This window comes from Brachionichthys hirsutus, chromosome 2 (assembly GCF_040956055.1).
Source record: "Brachionichthys hirsutus isolate HB-005 chromosome 2, CSIRO-AGI_Bhir_v1, whole genome shotgun sequence".
NCBI lineage: Eukaryota > Metazoa > Chordata > Actinopteri > Lophiiformes > Brachionichthyidae > Brachionichthys > Brachionichthys hirsutus.
In genome coordinates this window covers 3,645,228-3,670,759 of record NC_090898.1, presented here as the reverse complement: position 1 = coordinate 3,670,759, position 25,532 = coordinate 3,645,228, and the positions used below count along the sequence as shown (strand labels likewise).

The window sequence follows — 25,532 nt, the reverse complement described above, 5'->3', positions numbered from 1 at the left end:
GTTACTCGTGGCTGAACATTAGGTTCTCTAAAGCATCACGCTCAGAAGAGCATGTCAGCGCTCTAAGTGCTCCTGTGTGTTCGTGCGCTGACTGCTTCGCACGCTCTCGTGTCTTTTTGTGTGTCTTGTTTGTATTCCGATGCGTGTGGGTGTGTGAATTTCAGCGTCTGGCTGTGTTTCTGCCAAGTCTGCTGCTATTTGTGATCCGACTCCGGCCATGCTGTCAGGAATCTGTTCAAACCGCGCTTAGGATTCTACTTTCCTAAACTTAAAGGCATAGAACGCTCAGTATTTCAGAGTACTTACTAGTAGTAGTACTTCTTAAGAGTCATTAAAGGTGAGAGACATGGTTTTTTTTTATCACAGCATCTCAATGATTCAGTCACACTTGCAGGTTGTTTTCTGATCTTTCCTGTGCTCGGAATGTTGCGTTTCCTTTTGGCAAACAGCTCCACTGTTGTTTGAGAAGACCGTGAGTTTCAGATGTGCAAGTGCTTTAATTTCACACCACTTGAGTTTGAGTGGCATTACTCCCTATCTGGTGCAAGAAAGAAAACCGAGCACGAGCTCCAAAGTTCAGAGACACCACATGAGAAATACACAAAAGCTGCCGGAGGGTAATTCCTCAGAAAGCTTAATGCAAATACTTGGCATGCGCTATTCTCAGATCCCAAACCTGATAGCAGCGCCTGAGTAACTAAAGGGAAATGGAGGTCAATCATTTGCCTTGCCTTGAACAGCACTTGGATTTAATCCTCACTGAATGTAACCTAAACCTACCGAACTATCTGTCAGAGCAGAGCGTCTCATTTCACGCCTCAGGGTTCATGCAGCATCAAATCAATATCGATCCAGACAGTCCAATCGGGTTGTTTTTATATTCACGCAACATATATATGTGTGTGTCTCTACTGATGGTCCTCGGTGTCAGCTGTAGTCGTACTAAGGTCCACACTCTCCTCACACACTTGTTATAATTCAGCACACTAACAGTCATGGTGATGTCAGCTGTTTGGTGCGTTTCCCGGGGACGTCTGCAACACGCTGCCATAAACTGTTCATTAGTGACGTTTGTAATCAAATCATTGACGCCTGTTACTTCACCCCACTGAGACGTTCTGCTCCAATCGCAAAGTCAATGCAAACGATTCAATCTTTTAACTTCTTTGCATTTATTCCAATATTTCCCTCTGCTCTTATTAATGTTTTTGTTTTTTATTCTTTCCTGTGTTTCTCAATTGATCATTTCTTCATATTTCTCTTCCTCTTTCTCCACGTCCAGTTCCTGTGTACGGTCGTTGCCATCCTTCTGCATTACTTCTTCATGTCCACATTTGCCTGGATGTTCGTGGAAGGCCTTCACATCTACCGCATGCAGACGGAGCAACGCAACATCAACTATGGTGCCATGAGGTTCTACTACGCCATCGGCTGGGGAGTTCCTGCTATTATCACAGGTCACACACGCACACGCACTCGCACACACACACACACACACACACACACACACACAGTCTGGCTGTACAGATAAGGTGTCCTAGTGACACTTTTATTAAACGGGTTTCAGTATTTCAATGTAGAGATACGCACACAGACACACAGAGAAATAATTTCTTCCTTGATGTAAATTCAAAAAAGGTTTTCTCTTAACCTTTTACACACACACACACACACACACACTTTTTCTACCTGGACTGACAAAAGCAGTCAAATCTTTATTTGCTTGTCTCTCTCTCTCACACACGCACACACATCTCTGGCTTAGAGGTGTATTAGTTGTCTCTTTCTATAGATTCTTCCTGTCTCTTAATTTTTCAGTTAATTTTAAAATTATTTTTCCACATAGCACGACCTTGATGGTGTGTTTCAAACAAAGATGCAAAAGAATGTCTGGCACCCTCACGGAGAAACCGTGGCTGGGGGGGGAAATTGCCACACAGAAAGCAATCCCTGAATCTTGTTTGTGTAGATGTAGGCTTGCTGATAAATTCACTTGTTAATTTTTTGCTGGTCATGGGGGTTGCTGGAGCCGATCCCAGCTCACTATGGGCGAGAGGCGGGGTACACCTCGGATGCGTCGCCAGCACATCGTGGGGCCACACAGAGAAAGACAATTATTTATTATACGGACAAATTGGTGAAACCAATTCACCTAAAATTGCATGTTTTTGGAGGCGGCAGGAAACCGGTGAAAACCCATGCGGACATGGGGAGAACATACAAACTCCACACAGATGGGGTTTAAACCCAGCACCTTCTTGCTGTGAGGCGACAGCGCTAACCACTCCGCCACCGTGCCGCCCACTTACATTACTTAGAAATGTTTTCTGTAAATACTGTTTTACAAAAACATTTTCAAACAATTGTATAGATTTTATCTTTGTTTTGGACTCACTTGTATGGAGTTAAATTACCATCATCACAAAATGATTTGTTCACTAGGTAAATAACTCCTAACCCCAACAACCGAGCACGTCTGTGGTGTCAGTGCAGGACGGCACAGCGGCCCACATTGAACTCTCTCTCTGAGCCAGAAGGATCTGTGACTGATGCATTATTCGTCTTAGTATCATTATGCTGCAAGTAATATTCCTACTTCTTTGAATAAGTGAGAGTTTTGTGCGATGGGATCGATTTTCTGTTCCACATAAGGGCCTGGACTTTTACTTGAAGCTTTACGTGCATCACATCCTGTATTTCCTGTCTCCTCCTCTGTGTTGACCATCGGGAGATCTACGTGTCTGACCCGTCTGTCTCTGTGCTGCAGGCCTGGCCGTGGGCTTGGACCCAGAGGGTTATGGAAACCCGGATTTTTGTTGGATCTCCATCTATGACAAACTCATCTGGAGCTTTGCTGGTCCAATAGCCATTGTCATCCTGGTAACTTTCTCCCTGTCCGCCTGACATGCGCCAATTAATGCTGCACAAACTTGAATATATGTGTAATGTGAATACTAATATGGGGGGGAAAGGGGGAATGAATCGATGATAATTCGATGAGCTGAAATGTATGAAATGATCTCACTGTTTGTACTGATACCCTTCTACCCAGATGAATGGAGGGATTTTCATGTTTGTAGCCAAGATATCCTGCAATCCATCCCAGAAGGAGACCAAGAAGCTTCCCGTCACGTGAGTACCCACTGTTAATCAGAAGCAAGAGCGACCAAGAGCGATCTTCTTGGCAGCGCTTACCACGTTACGATCTCATCTAGCTTCGTCTTGGTGAATCCCGATCTCGCTCTCTTTCTCCTACACCTACTCGTTTCCATCCAGCGCCACTATTCGTAGCGCCTTCGTGCTGCTGCTGGTGGCCACCTCCACCTGGCTGTGCGGTCTGATGGCCGTGAACAACAGCATCCTGGCCTTTTACTACATATTCAACGTCCTCTGTCTCATGCAGGTATGAGAAAAGCAAATTAATTTGTAGCTGCTGCTGAGGACACTTAAGTTACACAAAGAGGTGTTGATTCTCTCTCGCTCTCGCTCTCTCAGGGTCTGTCGGTGATGCTGGTCTTCACTGTGTTCAACTCAGAGGTTAAGGAGGCTTGGAGTGTCTCCTGCTTGGGTAAGAAGAGCCCTGGAGAAGACCCACCGAGACCACCTCAGAACTCTGTGAGTTGCACACACGGCCTCTGACCGGGTATTAATACAATGGTTTAAAGTTAAATGCCCTCTTGGTCTGAGCTGGCATTATGAAATAATTCACAGCAAGCACAGTATCAGCGGCGTGAAATTATAGAGAGAGAGAACACTATAATCTGCATGTAAACATTTAAATTATTTGTATCCTAACTTGGAATGGGTGAGATGTATATAAATTACATCAGCATCATTATTGCAGCTTTTATTCTTCCCACTTCATGGAACCAAGGAATTGTGTTATCCCATCCGACAGTATTCTAGTTTCACATCCTCACTGAGTCCATTAATCGGGAAGCAGGAAAGACCTCCTGGCCTCCATTCCTCTTGCCCTCCATCCATCCATCAATTCATTCACCTCCTCTGACCTCATCACCCCTCTCTCCTCTCCTTCTGCCTTACGGGTTTCTTGCTGACCCAGATAAAACAATATAGCTGTGTGTGTGTGTGTGTGTGTGTGCGCGCTCTTCAATGCGCTCTCTTTTAAAATCACTCCCCTTCGTGCTGGTACTTGTGTATGGCTTAGATGGTAGAGTGGGTCATCCGATAACCTCAAGGTTGGCGCTCCAAATCCCCTTACACCCCAGTCATTCTCCATTGTGTCTTTTGGCAATACACTTCACAGCTTCCGGGATGTATGAGAGGTGCTTTCTGTTTCTGAATTATCACAGTCACAAGCGTATAAAGTGCAATAGTTACCTCTGCCAAGGATGGGACATTTTCCAGGAGAGATACCGTTAAATTTACCATAGTTCCTAAAGTAAGGGCTTGGATCCAAAACATGCACACTCAGATTCCATGAAGCTGAAAATATGTGTGGACTTGTTTGGTCAGAGATGCACTCGCTGGACAAACCACTGCTCTTTGCACTTCTTATGGCCACCTATTTGCATCCATTAGCCTGTCTGCTACTTTCATTTTGTGACCTCCCTGTCCTAAAACAGGATGGAAAGCTGAAAATGCCACCTATTTGCAGGTGAGCTCTCCTTATGCTTGAATCTCACTCAGCATTGAGAAGCTGCACCCTGGAGCCTCTGGAAGCTGCAGTATAAATATCACTGAGGTTGTCAGATTTAACAGCTAGAACATAAAATCATGTCTCAGGCGAAATGAAAACGTGGACACATTAACCGGCAATTACTAACCACCAGTTAATCCAAAGCAACATCAGAGGGGGTATCCGTTTTATTCATGGTTAAAGCGCTGTGTTGAATCGGAGTCATTTCTCTGAACTGTGTGTGCATTCAGGCCCAGAACCCTTATCACAATGCGTCTCTACTGGAGCAGAGCGGGCTGCACCGCATCACCTTGGGAACCTCCACCGTCTCCTCCGTCAGCTCCGCCAGGTAAATAATCACACAGACATGCGGCAGGCGTTCTCAATGGACACACTGGAAGAGCAGCGCAAGGCTGGTAGGCTAGGTTAGGACTAGCGTCATTCAACGCTGCGTTTCAAGAGCAGATTATACATAAGATTACTGATATCACCGTTTAAAAATGGAGGATAATCAGTCAAATAACCTGTCAGAGTTGATTCCTTGATTTAGGACACTGCTCCTTCAGGGAGGAAACTCTCCCTCTGATGATCTGATGAAAACCCTGTTGTGTCTTTTTTTGGGTCAGTGGGGTAGGCATGAAGAAGATGGGACAGAGCTTTGCTGTTGTGTATGTAGAGCAACACTAATATCCTGAGAGTCGCTGTTGGCGTCTTTCTGCCTCAGTGATTGTTCATCCTTTGTGTCTTTCTGCCTGTTTGTACAGTATAGTGCGTGTGTGTGTGTGTGTGTGTGTTTTAACTCCTCCGTTCTATCCCTATTAGAGAAAATCTCTTGGCTCGTCAGACTCTGGAACAAAACATCGTCCACACCGGAGCAACGGACCTGGACGTGGCCATGTTCCACAGAGACGGAGGTAAACAGATACGGAAAGCAGATACAAACATTTCCTTTGATTTCTCATCCCTCTCTCTCTCTCCAAGTAGAATAACTGCCCCAACTCTCGGTGTACTTTGCTTCCGCTCTGCCTTTTTCTTTCTTTCTATCCTTCCCTCTCTCTCTTTCTTTTCAATACATTCCTCCCAGGCGAAGACTCAGATTCGGACTCGGACCTGTCCATGGAGGAGGAGCGCAGTCTCTCCATCCCTTCCTCTGAGAGCGAGGATAACGTCAGACTCCGTGGACGCATCCAGCGACGGTTCAAACGCTCCAATCACGGCGAGCGTCTCCTAACAGAGCCCGCCCACAATGACACCAAAGGTAGACGAACACGTTCTCGTACTCCTCGACACGGCTGACTGGAGCGTATTGATGACCGGTACTGAGCCTGTAGCCTCTGAGTTATGGGATGCCGTCATTAAAAGGTCAGATGAGGACTTTTGCTCAAATCATTTCAAAGAACGAATCGAGAGTTGCCAGTTAACCTGCAGCCTCCACCAGAAAGTACCCAGCCATCAGCTGGAGGTTAAAAGTACACCTTTTATATGAAACATAAAACACTGCAAGCTGGAAACACGCATATATACAGAAAGAGAACATGCCAGTACCTTCAATCAATACCTTCTTTCCTCTGATGCACCAACAGATATGCCTAAAATGAGCATTCAAGCTTGTTCTATAAATGTGAAACGTGTCACGATGAGAAAAGGCCAGACATTCAAATCTATAAATGAATGTCTGTAATTACTTCTTAGCTTAATAAACCATTTGGATCACAAGAACTATTCGGGGTAAAACGCGAACTGGAACTTGTCAGTCAAACGGAGGCCAATCAATTCATCAATACAGCCAGAGTGACGCGCTAACGGTTGAGGGTTGCGACTGAAAGGTCGCGTTTTGAAGACGGCGGACCTTTTCATTGAGCAGGAGCGCCAGCTCATTAATTCAGGAGCGCTGTCAACCTGAAAAAACGGGAATGTCTAAATGTTAAGTGGAAGCCGGCCATTGCCAGCAGCAATACAACGATAACATTTCGATGATTTTCTGGAGTGATGCCTTTACTGAATAAAATATTGTCAGTTAGCAGTAACTGTGTTCGCTATAAGCATGTGCACTTAAAATCTAATATCGACTGTACTTCATGCTTGCGTATTTGAATAACAGTGTGCAATTTGTGTCTATATAATTGAACGTTGTTTGTAGATGTCCAGAGTATTTGAGAAATACTTGAAGAGGCAGTAGTAATAATCACACGCAGAAAAGAAATCCACCCCATCGGCCTCTATTTGATGGACTGATTGTAATAGTTTGTTTTTCCTGAAGACCTTGAACATAGCATGGAAGAAAGTCCGTGATTCTGTCTAAAGAAAGATCATCGTGATTAAACAAAAAGCAAAACCCACATACATGAAGAACCGTTGTGTTGACAGTAATGAACTCAGCTCAATGCAAACGATTCAATCACATGTCAAACAGTGTTTTGGTTCTTGTCTCAGCCTGCTGTGTCTTTACATGCCAGTTCGTAGGCAGGACGCTTAATTTGCTCTGCATGTTATTTCATAATGAACATATGTTTCTGTTGACAAAGGCAAATTGACGCAGAGGTTATGAGATTGTTAGCACAGCAATTGATATGCAGTAAAAAAAATAACGGGGCCTTAGACTTACAGCATCAGTGGCTTTTCCTACCTGGCGTTTACTTGTTTTTATAATATAAGACTTTATTTGATGTAAGAAATAACCAGACGGCACAAACCTCTGCCAAGGCAGCTCGCTCGCTGGCTCGCTCCTGCAGCTCAGTTTGTCCATTACAGTATATCACTGGACCAAAGAAATACTCCTCGCCTGATCCTCATAATGTGACTCCTTGCACATGAAAACGACGCCTGGAATTTGGAGTCATATTGGCTTCATTATCAGTTACTCAAGAAAATTATATTTTACTAATGTTGTTTTGGTTCTTGAGGTGTACCTGGCTAAAACAAAGTTAATGCCATAACTTGCGTTGGATGATATTTTCCTTTATTTATTATTTAATATTATTTACTTGAATGAGTTTGATTATCGATCGATGGAGTCGTGTGGTTTTCTTAACCTGATCAATTGAAATTATTTATGTTATAATAACTGCAATAATCTATCCATATATTTTTACAACTATACAATTGAATATTCAATGTTTGTAACTTAAGTAGTGAACTGATCAAACGGAAAAATTCAGCAACATGTCAATAACAATAGCAACATGCTGCAGTCAGGAAATGAATAATCTGCTGGAGGTGACTATTGAATTATTTGAACTTTTTAGTTTAGCATGTGCTGAAATGTTGACCCCGGCGACATATGGCGCTCAGGATCAGCACTGGACAGCTCCATAGGTAGTATATATATGGAGCTGTCCAGTGCTGATCCTGAATGTGACATATTTTCCGCCGCATTGACTCGGGGAATGTTCTTTATCTTGCCCACTTCGGTTGGTTTTTTTGGTTTGTGCATGTCCATGACAAGACAAGGTCGTGGCTTTTTGGTTTTGCTTTGATTTTGTATCGATTATCTTTGTTCCTGCATGATGATTACATTTGAATGGAACTTTTCACATTATTAGATGTGTTAATTTATTCCCATCACAAACTTTGGTTCATACTTATGATTTTTCTCATTTACAGTTTGGCTTTATCTCTAACAATATTTAAGTTATAACCTTTTCAAAAAGTGATATCAAAACTTAATATTTTATTGTAATTACTGAGTTAAATAAAAAAATAAATAGTTATTTAACAGCATGTTAAGGAGTAGTTACATTTATTTGACATTAAATTACATTACATTTAGTTAAATGTTTTACTGTGTTACGGTTTACATTTGGCCTTTGGAGGGCAAACATAATGCTAATGTGGCCCTCAGAGAAAATGAGTTTGACACCCCTGCCGTAGATGGATGGATAGACCTTTTTCTGTAATGATCCATAATTTCTTCCGACTGAAGCGTTTGTGTGACCACTGAAAGCGTTTGCTCTCTCTGTGTGACAGATCTGGATGGCAATGACCTTCTGTCCTACTGGCCAGCTTTGGAGGAGTGTGAGACCCACACCATGCAGAAGTGGGGCTCAGAGCGGCCCCTGGGGGCAGATTACAGCAAGGATGCTGCCAACAACAACCAGCCGGACGCAGCGCTGACCAGTGGGGATGAGAACGGTCTCACCCAGCCACACAGGCACCGAAAAGGTGAGAGGAAATGGCAACCTAATATCTACAATCTCTCAGTCCAGCCCAGCCTGTTTTGTTTTTTTCCTTATATGGACTATGAAACATCAGGTCACATGTTTGGTAGATGGACCTGCATCTTTTGATGCATATGAACCGGGGGGGTTGTTCCATGCATAAGAATCAGTTGAACAGAGTCTGACCTCTAAAGGCTCTGGTGACTTTCACATGTACAGAGGAGATACCAAGAAGACATGCATGCAAAACTGACCCAAAGTAATAAATGCAAACATCAGAAATAACCTCCGTCGCCTGGAAGCAGAAGTGACCTTTGAAGGAAAGCATTTAAACACACGTACACACACACACATCCAGATATAAATGGCTGTGAAAGAGTTAGCATGGAGCGCTTTAATTGTCAGCTGTTACCTCTCTTCATCCTTTGACGTCTTACTCTTCTTCTCCTCTCGGTGCTTCTCCACTTTATACCCTCCTTTGATCGCCACTAATGGGATCCCATTCTTTTCCTGCCTTTCTCCCTCCTCCTTACTGTGGTACTCTCCATGCAGGTATCCTGAAGAATCGTCTTGGCTGCCCCCCTCTTTCCACCACCATGGGCCGGGTCCCTAGTGAGCTTAATTGGTACCGAACCTCTACTTTGGGTCACCGAGGTGTCCCTGCAGCGTCCTACGGTCGCATGTACTCTGCCACGGCTGGTGCTGGGGGAGGCTCCGGCTCCCTTTCCCAGCCGACATCCCGCTACTCCTCCAGGGAACACCTAGACTCGCTGGCCCGTAGGCAGATGTCCAAGGATCCTCTCGGGAGACAGACGATTGGGGGGTCAAGGGACCGACTCGACTCCCGTGGGTCTAGAGACAATCTGGATCTCTTGCCCAGGAGGAGAGAGCTGGGGCTGGGGCAGGGGGCAGGGCTAGGGAGCCTGGGGCTGGATCATCAGCGAGTCTCATCATCCAGGGAGAACTTGGCTGGATCCAGGGACAGGCTTGACAACCATCACACAGGCAGCGTCCATGCATCCAGAGAGGACTTGAGTGGGAATGGAGGATCAGAAATGGAGTTATACCTCAGCGGTTCGAGGTCGCAGTTGAACACACTAACTCGACGGCAGGCCTCATCTCGGGAGCACCTTGAGGGGGCGCTAATGAGCAGCAGGTCGAGAGAGCAGCTGGAGACAAATGGAGCTGGAGCCCAAGCTCAGCCATGTCGGGAATGGCTTCGTACTTTGCCTCCCCGCCAGCCCTCACACCCCGACCAGCCCCCTTCCTCTTCCCCTCCTCCCCCAATCTCCGAGGAGCCCCAGCAAGAACAGCTCACTACTTCATCTCAAGTCCGAGGACGACTGGACTCTGCACCTCAATGTCGGTACCCCGGTCAGACACTCCCCCAAGCGGCGGGCTCAAGTCCAAACGCTCTAGGTCGACAGCCATCCAGTGAACACCTGGATATCCTGTCCTCTATCCTGGCATCCTTTAGTTCCACTGTCCTCACTCCACCTCCCACTGCCTCCAACCTTGGGCCTAATGGCTCTGCCCATGGACCTTCCCCCTCCCCCCCTCAGTCCACCGCCTCCCACAGCATATCTGAAGTCTCCCCCGATTCTGAGTAAGTCCTTTGTGAATAAATCTGTCTTCATTAACCGTCTCTGTTTCACGTCTTTAAGTTCTCATTGTCTTGGACTTCCTTCCTAAACAGATACTTAGAATGTTGACTGTCTTGAATGCTCTTCCTCAACATGTCCACAGGGACCGTATTAACTCTAGTTCCTCATCTCTCTAATTGTACCATTTCTTCCTTCTCAAACTATTCATTTTTCATTCCACGTCCTACTTTTGTGGACTTTTTTTCTTCTCATCCAATGCGAGTGTGTTTTGTCTTTTGCCAGCTGCATCTCCATCTCCGGATCTAATCCCAACCTTAACCCTAATTTCTGAGAGCTCATTTATTCTGCAGTTATATTGTATTGTTATTATACTGTTATTATATTGTCATGTTAAAAGTACAACAACAAAGATGTTGAATCATTTCCCTTTCTTTCAACACAGAGCCAACAGAAGTGAAGGACAGTCTTGATGACAACCTGAGAATCCCTTTGTGCATCGTGACAGTGCTTGGAATGTAACGGATTATCCGGAATGCTGGAGAGACATAGAGTTAGAAGACAGAGAGAGAGCGCAACTGCTGTCGATGGAAGAGGATGTTGGTGGGCAGTTTTTAACTGTATAAATTGTGTTTAACAAGTTGCACCGCCCGCCAAATAAGGATTTGTGATGGGGGGGGGTTTTTGGACAATGAATGAACCACTTCGACTACCTAAAAATCAAAAGTGCAAATGACATGAGCTCCTCAGTTTAAAAAAACAAAACAAAACAATAATCCTGGAACCATCTAAGAAAAACTAAACTGTAAATAACTTTTTTATACATTTTGTATCTTTTTCAATGAAGAAGAAGAAGAAATCTCTTGTTTGTTTTCTTTTTTTTAAATTGATCGTCTCTGTGTAAGGTTGCTTTGAGTGAGTTTGGTACGAGTGCACTCTTGTTTGTTGCCGATGGAGAGATTTCTCCTACAACGAAAACTGAATCACCTTGAAAACAGATTTTTGTCTGAAACATTCCTTCACACCCGTAAACTCTGTGTAAGATCACAACAGTAACTGAAGAGATCATCAATGGGGAAATAACAACGTAGTGGGAGCTTTAATTATTATTATTATTAGAAGGGATTATTATAAGAGTGTAGATTTGATGAAACGAGACGATTGTACAGAGAGAGAGATGGCTGAGTTTAAACCCCACCTGAAGGCTCGACTCTTCAGAGAGTCGGAGCATCGTCTCTTTTTTGAGACGGTGCTGGTTAGTGATGGGGTGTGAATGAGGGTGGCCTTGTCATCTGTCTGTATCTCTGTGCCTGGTGGCACAGAGTAGATGCAAATTTAAAAGACCATATTGTTGGTGTTCGGGAGTCTCGGTAAGTAAAGGTTTATGGGCTGTCTGCCTCTCAGCAGGAGGCCACATTGTCTGACAACAATTTAAAATGCCTCAAGGCCTCTTGCACTTTGATGCATCACGACTCAACCTGCCTCAAGAGGCGCCATAGGAGCAGCCGAGTCTCTCCGGCAGCCTGCTGGAGACTCCTTTAACAAAGGCCTCTCGTGTAAATCCAAGGCTGCTTTGACTAAGTATGATAAATAGGTGTCTTCCCGCTGTGTGAAATTGAAATTGATGCTATAATAAAAATAAAGTGCCGTGAAATCTGAGGACAAACTGTAGTTTTTGTATTGTCAAAATGTCTTTTTCTGCTCAAGCAGAGAGCATTGAGATGGTCAAAAAAAAAAGGCAAAAAATACGACCACAAAACCAGAGGCAGGAAGGAGAACGCGTGGAAATAAAAACGCCACGTTACTAATCCTGACCCTTCCCCCATCGCTCGGCGGTGACATGCGAACCTACTCGGCTCCAGCAAAGGGACCCGTTAGCCTGTAAAAGGACTAGTGAACCGAAAACATGTTCCATCCTGTTGCATCAAATGTCTGTCTTCATGGATTTGTATTCTAACATCATGTTGCACAGACGTAGGATGCGTTTTACTTCATGGTAATTTCCTAAAATGTTATTGATTATGTATGTTGTCATTCTGTTTGTTGTCCGATTGCTTCCCTATTTCCACAGGATTACATATGAGGTTGGAGGAGAGGAAAAGAGGAGGTATGCTATTTAAATATAGGGTGACAATCTGGTGCATAACATTTCAGCTTTTCAAGTGGTTTCATTAACGGTGGAGATAAAAATGTGGGCAAGTGTGACGAGACAAAAACTGAGGTTTGAGCCCGATGCATCTGAATCGATCCTTTCCTGGAATCTAAACACAACTAAACTACAAGTTGCATGCAAAAAGTGCAGATATGTCCAAAATCGCTGTTCACAGCCTCACAAGCATCGAATCAAACCATTAACTGATTGTGTGTCGGGTTTTTCTCACAAGAGGCAGGTTGAGGCTAAAATGTGATGTGTTCTACAAAAGTGACAGGAGTCAGACGAGGCGGGAAAGGACATCGTCTGTAAGATTTGTGTGTGTTCATTATGGGATGTCTTTCTCCAGCCGCCGGTAAGGGGACGGCGGCGTGGAAACAGCTGCTCCCCTGTTACTGCAGAAATAAGACAAGTGTTGGACATTAAAAAATGACTTATTCCTAACTGGCTGTGTCTACATTGATTGTGTGTGTGTGGGTGTGTCCAGTGCTGATCCTGAGCGCCATATTTAGCCGGCTACATATGGAGCTATCCAGTGCTGATCCTGAGCGCCATATGTAGCCGGCTACATATGGAGCTGTTCAGTGCTGAAGTTCACATTCAGGATCAGCACTGGACGGCTCCATATTTGGCTGTCTCCTTGCCCGTATTTGGCCAATATGACTCCGGAAGACATTCTATGGATGTCTGACTTGAAGTTCGCTGGCGCCCCTGGCGTTTGGTTTTAGATACTTTATTAAATCAGTGGGGGATGCTGACTGTGCATGTTTTCATCCCTGCGGAGCGGAGGCTGTCAGTCCAGCATGCTGCTGAGGACAGAACTCAGACAGCATAGCGAGAGAAAGCTGGCCAGTTGCTAAACGCTGGGACGTTTACGTAAGATGATGCGTTCATGCACAATCACGGCCACTGTAAAATGACAACTTGTGAAGAATGCAGTAAATTCAGTTTGGCTAAAAATGTGAAATGTTAATAACACTAACTTTCAAAATGGAACTTTAAAGAATGAATAGGAATCATTCCTGTAAATGTAATCCTGTGAGATGTCTGACAAGTGTCAAATGTTGCTTTTTACAAACTGTACAGTTGCGTGTTGAACCTGGTTTCAATCAGCTGACCATGAATTCCACCATTAACGTGGTCTCCATTTATACTACCACATGAATATACTGCATGAATAGACACAGGACATGTGTTGCTTTTTTTCCCACCTTTTTACCAAATTGAAATGTATTTACAATGAAAATTACAGTGAAAATTTCACAATCATAAACACCCAAGTTAAAAAGTATGAGCAGCTATTCAAGTCAAACCAGGTTAAAAGCTTGCCCAGATGTAGACCTTTACAGAAATCACGTCAGACAGATTATTTGAGATGATGATGATAAAGCAGGAAAATTATTTTGTCTTTCACAGCATCTCATGACTTCTGTTGGCAGAACATCGTTCACTTGTGATTTTAAATGAAATATTGCGCCAGCTTAGTTGACATCAAATACATTTGAGAAATCTTGCTGGAACAGAAGCGCTTGTTCATTTTCATCAGCCAAGTTAATGGTACTTGTGTCCATAATTGAAAGTACTACTTGTGTGTGTGTGTTTTTTAGTAACCTGACTGGTGCTGTGGTGTATCAGAACTTCTAAATGAGTGTGATATTGTCACGCTGTCATGCTCCCTAAAATAGGCCTCAACCCTCCAGCAGAAATAGTAAAAAAAGGCAATAAATGTATAAAAGTCTTGACATTTCCCCAACATTTACATAAACAAGTACGTGAATGAAACAAGCGCTCCTAAAAATACAAATACTAAAACCTTTCATTCCATCAGATTGGACGTGTTCTCCTCTTCCTCCCCGCTGGAGGAGGATGGCGGCACGTCCCCGCCGATCCGCTTTAGCTTGGCTTTGTAGTAAGCCTTCTTCATCCTGAAGGCCTTCTCCTTCTGTTGGATCGCTCTTCTCCTCTCCTTCACCAGCTCTTGCTCCCATGCCAGCACCTTCATCCTGTGCTCCCACTCCAGGATTTTCATCTGCTGCTCGAGAGCCTCCGTCCTCTGCTGGTGCTCCGCCCTCGACAGGTCCACGGAGTCGTGCAGAGCCAAGCGGTGGCAGGCTTCCTCTGTGTCGCCGCCCGACGGGCGGAGGTGCTGGCCGGTCAGCCTGGGGGCGCCTGGGAGGTCAGAGTTTAGTTTGGATTGTGGGGTGAGGTGATTAAAATGTTCATGCTAAGGTCCAGACTGACCATTTGCCCAACTCAGTGAGTGTCTCTAGGAAGCAAACACTGGGTACCTGGCGGTGTGAAGAAGCTAGCAGGATATGCCACATCCTGTAGCTCGGCATTGTGGGAGCTGGAGTTTGTGGTGGGGCTGTGGTGCAGATTTGACCAGCCGCTGCCTTGTATTCTATCCATGACTTCCCCCCGGAGGCAGGCGGGCGCTTCCTCCTTCTTGCCGTCCTGCGTCTTGGACAACAAAATGGGGTTTACATTATTGTCAGTGGAGCATTTGCCATTTTTACCTGTCAGTTCTGACAGGTAAATGTGGCTTTTTGGTATTTCTGTGCCTCTAAAATACATTGAAAATGCAAAATCAATCAATTTTAAATATGCACCTGACTCACGCTGCCATTCATCAGTTCAGTGGAATTCAACAGCATCAAATGACCTGCTAATGAAAAAAAAACAAAAACAGGACAAGGTCAGTCAGGGAGGGGCAGGCAGGAACGTTAAAGAAGTGCGCCTCCTTCTGGTAGAAGAAGGTACAACATGCCAGACATACTAAAACAAGTTAGTAGACAGAAACTTGTGCTTTAAAGCAAATAAAATAAAGAGAAGAGGAAAACAATCTGTGATAAATAAGCAATGATAAAAAACATCAGGCCCAAACTGCCAAAATAACAATAATATTCATAATAAATCTATAATTAGATTAAATTAACAGTGTCAGCTCGCCTCACCGAGCTCTGAACACAAAACACTACATTTAAATCACCTTGACTCTTTGAGAGGAGCAGAAATCTGAGCCAGATATTTTTAAAACCAGCTCACACAAAAGGAGAACCTGTCTGATTAGAAAGCACTGAAGGAAAGTGAGGATTGCATTTTCGTAACTCGTAATAAATAACAATAAAGTTGCAACCCATCAAGTTTACTGCTCAGCATTAAGCTCTCACGCTAGTTAAGAAATTATTAGGTAGGTCTGATGAAAGTGCAACAGATGACGCCTCGGTCTTAAAACAGAAATGTATAAAAAATTATGAACGATTAAATTTACATTCGCTGTGGAGAAAAGCATCTCCTTTCGCATGATATGTTATGTTATTGTAATTTATTGTTATTTTGCATCTGTGGTGTAATTGTTTTTTATTTTGTTGTTATATTGCATCAATTGAGTTATTGAATATTGGTTTTATTTTTATTTGTATTGTTAAATTTGTATTGTTAAATGTCGATGATTTATGTACGAAGGACTTTCAACGGAAACAAGACCACAAAGGCTTTTTTGAAATGCTCCTCTTAGACAGGATGTTTGACTGTACTTGTACTGTAATACATGTTACTGTTTGACTGTATTTGTACTGTAATACATGCTACTGTTTGACTGTACTTGTACTGTAATACATGCTACTGTGTGACTGTATTTGTACTGTAATACATGCTACTGTGTGACTGTATTTATACTGTAATACATGCTACTGTGTGACTGTATTTGTACTGTAATACATGCTACTGTTCGACTGTATTTGTACTGTAATACATGCTACTGTTTGACCGTACTTGTACTGTAATACATGCTACTGTGTGACTGTACTTGTACTGTAATACATGCTACTGTGTGACTGTATTTGTACTGTAATACATGCTACTGTTTGACTGTACTTGTACTGTAATACATGCTGCTGTGTGACTGTACTTGTACTGTAACACGAACTACTGTGTGACTGTACTTGTACTGTAATACATGCTACTGTGTGACTGTACTTGTACTCTAACATTCTATCATCATCATATGTATGTAATAAGACATGAATACTATTACCTTCCAGTAGCTTGCGCACCGCTGCTTTGTGGCCAGCTCCCCCCGAGTGGCTGGTGAGCGCAGCCTCGCCCATGGTCTGAAGTTTTATTGATTTGCAACAAGCCCTGCATCGGGCGAAGTGAATGTCATGGACGTCCTTCACCAGCCAGTCCTTATAAATGGCTTTGGAAAGCCACGCATCCTGGAATTTACATTTTCCGGGCATAGCTAGCTGTAAAGTCAGCTACACCGCTAGCTGCTAGGCCCCGCCTCCCTCTAATGCTTCATGATGCGTTCAAAGAAGCTCTGAAACTGGGCTTTAAGTTAAGTTGTGCTCGGTGGGGTTAATTTATTTATGCATTTTTGACATTTAGTTCGAAAGACAACATTGAAGCGTTGATAAATTTCATATGAATTACAATGAAATTCGTTAAACAATTGCATCCTGTCCTTACGAGATTAAAGTTGTAATATTACGACTTTAATCTCGTAACATTAATACTTTTTTCTTGTAATATTACGACTGTATTCTGATAATATTACGACTTTATTCTCGTAATGTGTAAAAGAAAATCGTAGTGTGGCCCTAATACTCCGTGGTAAATGAAAGACTATCTAGCCTACTATCTCTCTAGACTACGGTACCTGTCATTTTAATTCAATGATCTATATTAAAGCTCTCTAAACGTCCCGATAACACTGAAAGGCACCACAGTCACGGACACTTGGTCACATGTGTTATTTCATCCAATACATGTACAGCTCACATTTTTCTAACCAATCACTGTTTAGGACAACAAGAGTGTAATCTGATTGGTTAAGCATACGGAAGCAATAACAACAACACATGGGCACTATATTTCGGACCGTGGATGTAGATAAAATGTTGTAAAATGGATTAATTTAAAACGCATCCGTGCGACGTTTAATGATTTCGTAAGTAAAACACAAAATGATAACATGGAACTAGTAAAGATATTGTTCTTGATTTGTACCTCACAAACAACGCGATAGATCCTTCTCAACATCTTCTTAGACCACACATGCAAAGACCATCTTACACTGTGTTTATATCTCTGACGTATGTCGTGAAACGTTCAGGTACAGCTAATTATGTGTCTTCCATCAAAGGAATGAAACTGATGGAGACGGCAGCCCTGGTAGCTCCAGTCACAGCTCTGGAGTTCCTTGGAGACACATTTCTGCTGACAGGTCGGCCTCAGCTCGTTTGAAAGTGGACTGAACGCTGTTCCTGCTCACACAACAGACACGGTGACAGTTTCTGCTTTTCTGGCAGGTGAGGGTCCAGTGTTGACGGCGTATAGTCTCCTGCCTCATCCTAGAGCCCGTGCCTCCCACTCTGTGCTCCAGCACTACAGGATCCATGGGATAAGACCTCGACCCCCCGTGGCTGACCCAGCACAGAGCCCCGCCGCGGGTCCCTGTAGGCTGGAGAAAGATGGTCGGCCCTGCTTTCATTGATATGCTGTTTGTTTTGTTGTGTTCATGGAGGTTATTTTATGTTACCGCTCCTTTCAAGTTCAAGTGGATGATGGGCAGTCTTGGTCCAAGAGATAGATTATGTTTTATTATAAACATAATAACATAATTTTGACTCTGTATATTGCATTTGTAGTGTTAATTGTCCATAATAATTGTTCATAAAATTATGAAAGAAAGAAAGTTTTTTTTTATTTTCATTGTTACAGAATGCTGGACACGACTGAATTATGTTTTCACCCTTGTATGAGGGGCCCCTCTAAACACACACGTGCATTATATATATATATATACATATAGGGGCCCTGAATCATGGGGTGTCATTGTCAGTCCCCTGGAGGTAGACTTTAATCGTATGTCATGATTCTTCATTCTTATTCTGAAACTCCTTTATAGGAGTAAAAGGAAAGGATGTACCTTCCTGACAAAGAGAGTTTGAGTAGTTTTTTTTTAAACAAATGTTTTTTGATATTTCTTTTGCGCCTCTCTCTTCCACAGAACTGCGGTCCACCTCGGAGCCTAACTCCTGTGTCCTAGCGGTGTTTGGCGGGAAGGCGTTGCGGCTGGTGCGGTTCTGTGTGGATCTGCAGGACGGAGCACATCTGCACTGGGAGATTCTGGGTGCCCTCGCTGAGCTGCAGGATTGGGTCCTGGATGTCCGCTGGCTTTTAGGAGACAAACACTGGGTTCTTTGTGTGGCTGTAGCCCACAATAAAGTTCTGCTTTTGGATGCCATAACAGGAAATGCCCTGGTTCAACGCTCATGTCTGGAGGGGTGTCTGCTGTACTCGGCCCTTCTTCTGGTACATACATCCTGGGCAGATACTGTTTTAGTAGGGGGTACTGTCTTCAACCAGATGGTTCTTTGGAGGCCTGGAGGGACTGGCAAAAGTCGTGATTCCGGGGACAAAGCTCCAGTTGAGAGACGGTTACTTGGCCACACTGGGGTGATCTTCAGCGTCTCTTATCTCCGTGAGAACGGATGGCTGGCTTCAGCCTCTGATGACCGCAGTGTAAGACTGTGGGACGTTGGTGATTTAGGGGGCCCTGGAGGGAGTTGTGGGGACCTTAACCCGACTTGTTTAATGGTCCTATATGGACATCAGGCGAGGGTGTTCTCTGTGCGCCTCTCACCAGGGAAAGCGTTCAGTGCTGGGGAGGATGGGGTCTGTTTGGTGTGGGACTTGGTCGGTAGTGGCAAAGTGGTTTCTAAGCTGAAGGGGCACCGAGCAGGGGGCGTTCGTGGGCTTGCAGTAAGTGAGGGAAGGGGGGTTGAGGGTAGATGGGTGGCTACTGGTGGGGCAGATGGAGGAGTGAGGTTATGGAGGATGGAAGGAAGTGAGGACAGAAAGGAGGGAACGGCGACAGAGAAGCTAAGTGACCTCAAATTTCCTGGCCCAGGCTTGCCTAAAGTAGTTCGTATAACAAGGAACGACGATGGAAGTTGGAGTCAGAGTCGGTTTGTTGTTTGTACTGACCAAGGAATAGTTCACCAATACAGTGGTGGTCAGTGGGAGGCGGTCTGGACAGGGACCCCTGAGTTTCAGTCCTATTGTGTAATGGAAACAATAACTGTCAGTGTGAAAAACTCACCCACAAAAGCACATTTGTGCGCTGTGGGAAATCTCAGCGGGTCCATTTATGTCTTTCCCATCTCTCAACCCGAGTGTGGGATTCTTCTCTCAGGTGGATCAGGGAAGATCCACAGTCTCATCTGGCAAGAGGCTAAAGAAATCGTATATTTGCTGGCATCGGGTGCTGGAGGTGTCGTTTGTCGCTGGGTTGTAAAAGTGAACCTAAACCAAAACTGTTCCTTGTCTCTCAATGTGTCTCCTCTTCCTCCTTTCCTCCTCCGTTCATGTGCCAAATGCTGGCTGACCGCCGCAGTGTGCCTCGGCTCCACTTCACTCGGACTGCTTTGGGTGTGTGGGGACAGGAGAGGGTCCCTGCTTTTGTTTCGGGAAGACGGGAAACCGGACGAAAGGAACCTGGGTGTCCAGAGAGTGCGCCGAGACATTCCGTTGGTCCACAAAAAAAACGACGGCAAAGGCCTTGGATGTGAAAAAACTGGAAGCGGAGCTATGGCGGAGAGAAATCGGGAAGAAGCGAGTGACTTACTGCTGCACCCACTGAGCTGCCTGTTTGGAGTGCATGGAAAGCAGGGTGTCAGTTCAGTGTGTGAATACCAAGGCCTGCTATACAGCTGCGGTAGGGACGGCTGTGTGAGGATCTTCAAAGTGTGTCCAACAGCACCGGACGAAGTAGAAGAAGACAGTCGAGGGAACACAGGAGGGCTTCAACTGGAGGTTCTTAGAGTCCAGCGGGCCTGCAAAGGTATGGAGTGGGTGGAGGGGGTTCTGATCCTCGAACCGCACACTCCAGAGGATGAGGGGGGAGGCCTTGGAGAGGATACCGACAGAGGCGGCAAATCAAGCCGAGACGGCTTGTTAGAAAAGCTGGAGGTTACGGAGAAGGTAAACGAGAAGCGACGCTTCGGAAGAGGAGAAGAAGAAAGAGAAAGAGAAGCCAGATTTGCCATTGTTGGCTTTCATGCCGTTCACTTTGTGGTTTGGGACCCGGTGAGGCAGGAGACGCTGCTTGCAGTGCCTTGTGGTGGGGGCCATCGCTCCTGGAGTCTCTGGCTGCCCCACAAAGGGTTTTGGCCCGGATATGGAGCGCTGGTCTTCATCAAGCAGGGGGATGTTTGGACCTCTCAGCTCCCCGGAGAGACACCGAGCTGGGCTGGAAGGGCAGAGCGGACCGAAGGATGGGGCCTGAGGGAGGGCATTCATGGACGAGGGATTGGGTGTGTGTGCAGACTGGGAAGGATAAGGGGAATCGCGAAGGAGAGTCAGACCAGCTCTGCAAATGTGTGTGAAAATGAGGGATGGGAAGAAGCAAAGGATGTGGAGAAAGAGGACGGTTACTGGGAGATAGTGGTGACTGGAGGAGAGGACACTAGCCTCACCATCCTTGCCATCCATCCCAACTCGGGCAGCGTCAAAGTCCTCTCAGTCATTACCGATCACATCTCTAGCATCCGGACGGTTGCTGCGGTAACGCGTCCGGAGGAAGGCAGTGACGGCCAGTTTTTCGCTGCTCTGCTGGTGTCGGCTGGCGGGCGTGCTCAAATGCAGTGTTACCGGCTGTTGATCAGCTGGGACCGGCAGAGGCGCGTTCCTGCTTGTCAGGTGATCCAGGTGGCCAATCACCGATTGGACGAGCAGTGGGAGAGGAGGCGGAACCGACACAAGACGGTCAAAATGGACCCAGAAACAAGGCAAGATAATGTATACAAGTTAATACAACCGCGACTGTCTGGTTTTTTTTTTTTTTACAAATACCTAATGTTGAACTACTCTGAAGTCCCTTCCTTCCTAGTTTTCGTCCTCTTCTGTTCCTTTTTCTTGATCCTCCCATCAAGATGTTCCTGTGCTTTCAGATACATGGCTGCAGTGACGGTGGATGGAAACACAGACTGCGTTGTTCTGGCTCTGGCCTGCAGCGATGGAGCTCTCAGGTTGGTGCAAAAAAATAATTCTATACGGTATTTATGAACAGAAGATAAAAGCAGATTGTTTTCTGTTTAAACTCGTGATGCTCTCCTTTTACAACGTGCTGCTTGTCTAATAACGGTTTCCCAGCATTCTGCTTGTTGCTTGTGTTCTCAGCCGCCTAACTGTGTTTTCCAGATTATTCTCAGTCAGTGAAGTTAGACGTCAAATAGATTTGTTCTGGGAGACGTTTTATCACCAGCGCTGTGTGCTCAGCCTTGCTGCCTGCACCCTAGAGGATGGAAGAGGCAATAGGTAATGAGACATTTAGTTAACTCGCTCACTCTCCGTCTCTTCCGAATTAAAATTCGGGGAAAACACGAGGAAAGTCTCACGTGTCGTTCGCATTGTCTCAGGTACGCGTTGCTGTTCAGTGCTGCGACAGATGGCAAGATCGCCGCGTGGGACTTGACTGACGCGTCTCTCTCATCTGCTGGCACTTCAAGCAAAGCTCCAACCCCACAAATCCCCTGCTTCAACATTGCTGTCCATCAGAGCGGTGTCAACTCATTGGCTGTTTGGGTAGAGGAACTGGGACGAGAAGAGAGCAGTTGCTTGGTAACTGTTGCTAGCGGAGGGGATGATGGGCAGCTGACAGTGTCCACGATTAGGGTGCAATACCCAGAAGGTGGAAGTGCTGGGGGCAGCAGAGAGTTGCCCCTTCAAACGCAGTTCCAAAGTCATAATCGGCTTCGCCTTCATCTTCACAGCCAGTCCCACGTCCCTCAGTCTCATGCTGCCCCTCTGACCGCCCTGAAGGTTTTGAGCCCAGGCCTCCTGGTCTCCACCTCCTCCGATCAGAGAGTTTGCATGTGGGAGGTCGGCAGTGCCGGTATCAGCCACAGCGGGGTGCTGTGCTCCCATGTTGCAGATGCTTCTGGGCTTGCAGTGTGGGAGGGGAAGATGATCATCGGGGAGGAAGGCGATAAAAAGAGGAGAGGAAGGGTTGAGTGCGAGCAGGAGATTGCCACATGGAAAGGGAAGGAAAGTCAAACGGGGTTTAAAACAACGTGTGGGACCTCAGAGGGGTGCACGGGCGGGACAAACAGTAAGGATAAGGAAGCAGGTGGGGAACCTGTGAACGCCTTGAGCGAGGCGGGTGACCCGGTCTGTCCGACCCGGGATGCGAGGGTAGGCGACGCAGCTGCTGAGCCCAATAAACAAGTGTGGAAGACGGAGACTGAGGCAAACAGTGGGAGCCGCTCCTGGGAGAGGATGGAGAGGATGGAGCAGGTGGGATGGGTGCTGGTCTGCGGCCAGGGCCTCCAGCTGCTGCGAGTCAAAGAGGAGCAGGATTCAGAGGCTGCAAGGAGACAAAGAGCGGAGCCACAGCGATGGCGTGAAGTCAAAAGACGTGGGTCCAAACGATAACTCTCCCAATGAACACGTTTTGACATTATTTCTGAATTATCTGTAAAAATATTTTACTGCAGCTGCATGAGTAGATAAGAAATCAGATTTACTTTGCCAATTTTAAAAGAAAATTATAAATCTTTCTACCGGTAATTTATTGTCTTGATTTATTTGATCATGTTGGGGTGCATTGAGGTATAAAGAATTTTTTTTTTTTTTTAAGGAAATCTAAATCTTAGATTGAAATCATGATACGAGTTTGAATAAGAGTGCCACTAAAACATTAACAAGGAGTTATTTCTCTGGGGCCAGTGCCTCCCATTCAGTTCTCCTTCCTTGAAGAAAACCTAAATACAAATGTTTGTAAAATTATAAAAATGTTTTTCATCAGTTGCACCTCAGATTGCGCAATCCCACAAACACTTTATTGAGCGCCAGTCACTGTGTGTCACCAATATAATATTTATTTTATTTGGACTTTAAAAAAGAAACACACAGCATACATAAACTCACAAAAAAAAAGAATTTAGTTCATGACCAAATAAGTGGATAATCTACTACGATTCCAACTCACAATTTGAATTAATCTGTCCGAAAAGTAGTGGGAAGAAGTGAATACTTATTTATTTCCACCCCTTTGCAATTTTTATATTAATAAAGTTTAAATTAAGTGTCAGACAAATTTGTAGGCACTTTAATTATATGCTCTTATTTTTAATAGTCTTAGTAATGTATTTAACATATTTTGACATAAAACAGCAGCGAAACATCACAAGGTGAGGCAGACAGTACCTCTTCCTCAAGACAGAGGCGCGCATGAGCCCGTGTTTATTTGTTCTATCCACGAAATACGCCAGTTACAAAGAAGACGAAGAAGAAGAAATACCGGGTTCAAAACTAGGAAATCTTTTCACCGCAACAAAGGAAGATGCAGATGCTACAGCAACGCTAAAACATGTCTCAAAACTGGACGTCACAATATTCTCCAATACTTGGTGGCTTTTTTGTTAAATACTGAAGAGCCTGTAGTTTCAGGCCTGTGCAGTTATTCTCAGATGGATCAACCTGAGAATAAATCAACAAGACTTTGCGCTAGCGGGAGGTTGAACAGATGGTGCTCTGGTGCAGTCAGATCAACCTGGAGTTAAAGGTGTTCAACGCTGCGTAGATGACGGAAGCCCGCCATCAGGGGAGCCCCCCCATCAGTGCTCCTTCTGCGCCCATTTGAAAGCATAAAGACCCCTCGGTTTTTGGGGCCAGTCACGTCTCCGTCCAGCAGAGGGTGTTCCTGCAGCATCTAAGGAGGTCCGCTCTGTTGTTCCAGTTCTGCAATGAAGTGCAAGTCCATCATATCGAAGTAAATGAGGCCAGAGGCCCCGTTTACCCTCCCCATCTTCACTCCTTGGGAACCAGGAGTCTTTTTGTCTCGTGTTCTTCTTCAAAGTCTGTTTTCATGTTTAGACTTGGTGTACAGATTAAGGACAGGCATGTAAAATGGTCATTATAAATGGGTGTCATGAAAAACATTTAAATCAAATTGCCTTTCAGCAGTTGTATCAAAATAAAAGCTCCAGTTAGACTATTGCCTACGGCGAGGTGAGGTAGCAAGATAATTCAAAGAATTCTGGAGGGATCTGGATGAAATTTTCATAAAATGTTGGGAATCTTACCAACCATAGATGATTAAATTTTCGTGATGATCCAGAAGAGATCCTGGATTATGGCTCACTTTGAAATCTTGGTGTAAATCCAATTAGGAGGGGAATGAGCTGCTTGGCGGAGGTCTGCGCTCTCTGAGTGCTTTTCTAGTCCCATTATGTGCACCAATCCGTCAACATTTCAGCCTAGCTAGGGATATAGAAAGGTTAATTTCCATGGCAATACAGTATCACTGCATGGGATGCATCATTTGTCCTTCTAATACAGTATCTCCAGATGAGTAATCCGATCATACAAATAAAAGTGGGGCGCAGTAAAATAATCCGAGCACTGACTCTCTTCGTCATGCGTTCATTTTATCATCATGCTGCCCACAATGTCATTTATTTCCTTTTCATTTTCACTCTTTAACATTAAAGTAAATTTGCATATTAGAGAATTGGCACGTTCGGATTTTGAATTCAAATTTAACAGTTAATTTAACGTTAATATTTTACACGTATCATTTAATAATGACATTTTATTGCATAAATCTTTCAAGTTTTGTAAATATATCAAAATCTATTGCTATAAATGTTATTAATATTCATTTTTAGATTTCACCACCTTTTGTTTACATTGTTTGGTGCAAAGTGCAGAGAATGCTGCTGTTCTTTTCAGAACGTACTACTTTAGAATCAGCGCACTGTAGTTTGCATTTGTGATAATTAAGGTTCCCATTCTTGCCAAAATAACAAATCCCTCAAAGAAGGTTTGCAAATAAGTCCCAAAAGTCCTCAAATCTGTATTGGTGTCTTTATGTGGATTGCAAGTATTTGCTTTTCTGATTGCACTTTGCATAAATTAGAAGAAGTGAGCTTTTCATTATGACACAGAGAAGACAGCAGAAAGTGTTTTGATGA

The 25,532-nt window shown here is 44.6% G+C and overlaps 2 protein-coding genes across 2 annotated transcripts in view; both read left to right on the top strand.

The window, feature by feature from the left end:
- Positions 1–10,870, top strand: part of celsr3 (cadherin, EGF LAG seven-pass G-type receptor 3) — a 61,842-nt gene extending 50,972 nt beyond the window's left edge. Inside the window, exons 27-37 of the mRNA XM_068744235.1 lie at positions 1,283–1,457; positions 2,768–2,880; positions 3,053–3,132; positions 3,277–3,403; positions 3,496–3,615; positions 4,891–4,988; positions 5,462–5,553; positions 5,724–5,897; positions 8,606–8,800; positions 9,349–10,402; positions 10,843–10,870. Coding sequence (XP_068600336.1) covers positions 1,283–1,457; positions 2,768–2,880; positions 3,053–3,132; positions 3,277–3,403; positions 3,496–3,615; positions 4,891–4,988; positions 5,462–5,553; positions 5,724–5,897; positions 8,606–8,800; positions 9,349–10,402; positions 10,843–10,870 — 2,256 coding nt within the window. The remainder of the gene's footprint in view (positions 1–1,282; positions 1,458–2,767; positions 2,881–3,052; positions 3,133–3,276; positions 3,404–3,495; positions 3,616–4,890; positions 4,989–5,461; positions 5,554–5,723; positions 5,898–8,605; positions 8,801–9,348; positions 10,403–10,842) is intronic.
- Positions 10,871–17,398: 6,528 nt separating this feature from the next.
- On the top strand, positions 17,399–23,082 carry wdr6 (WD repeat domain 6). The gene is made up of 7 exons (XM_068750690.1): positions 17,399–17,500; positions 17,696–17,776; positions 17,862–18,026; positions 18,563–21,344; positions 21,507–21,584; positions 21,757–21,873; positions 21,975–23,082. The coding sequence occupies exons 2-7, from the start codon at positions 17,698–17,700 to the stop codon at positions 22,987–22,989; spliced, it is 4,236 nt and encodes a 1,411-aa protein (XP_068606791.1). The 5' UTR covers positions 17,399–17,500; positions 17,696–17,697; the 3' UTR covers positions 22,990–23,082.
- The last annotated feature ends 2,450 nt before the right edge of the window (positions 23,083–25,532 follow it).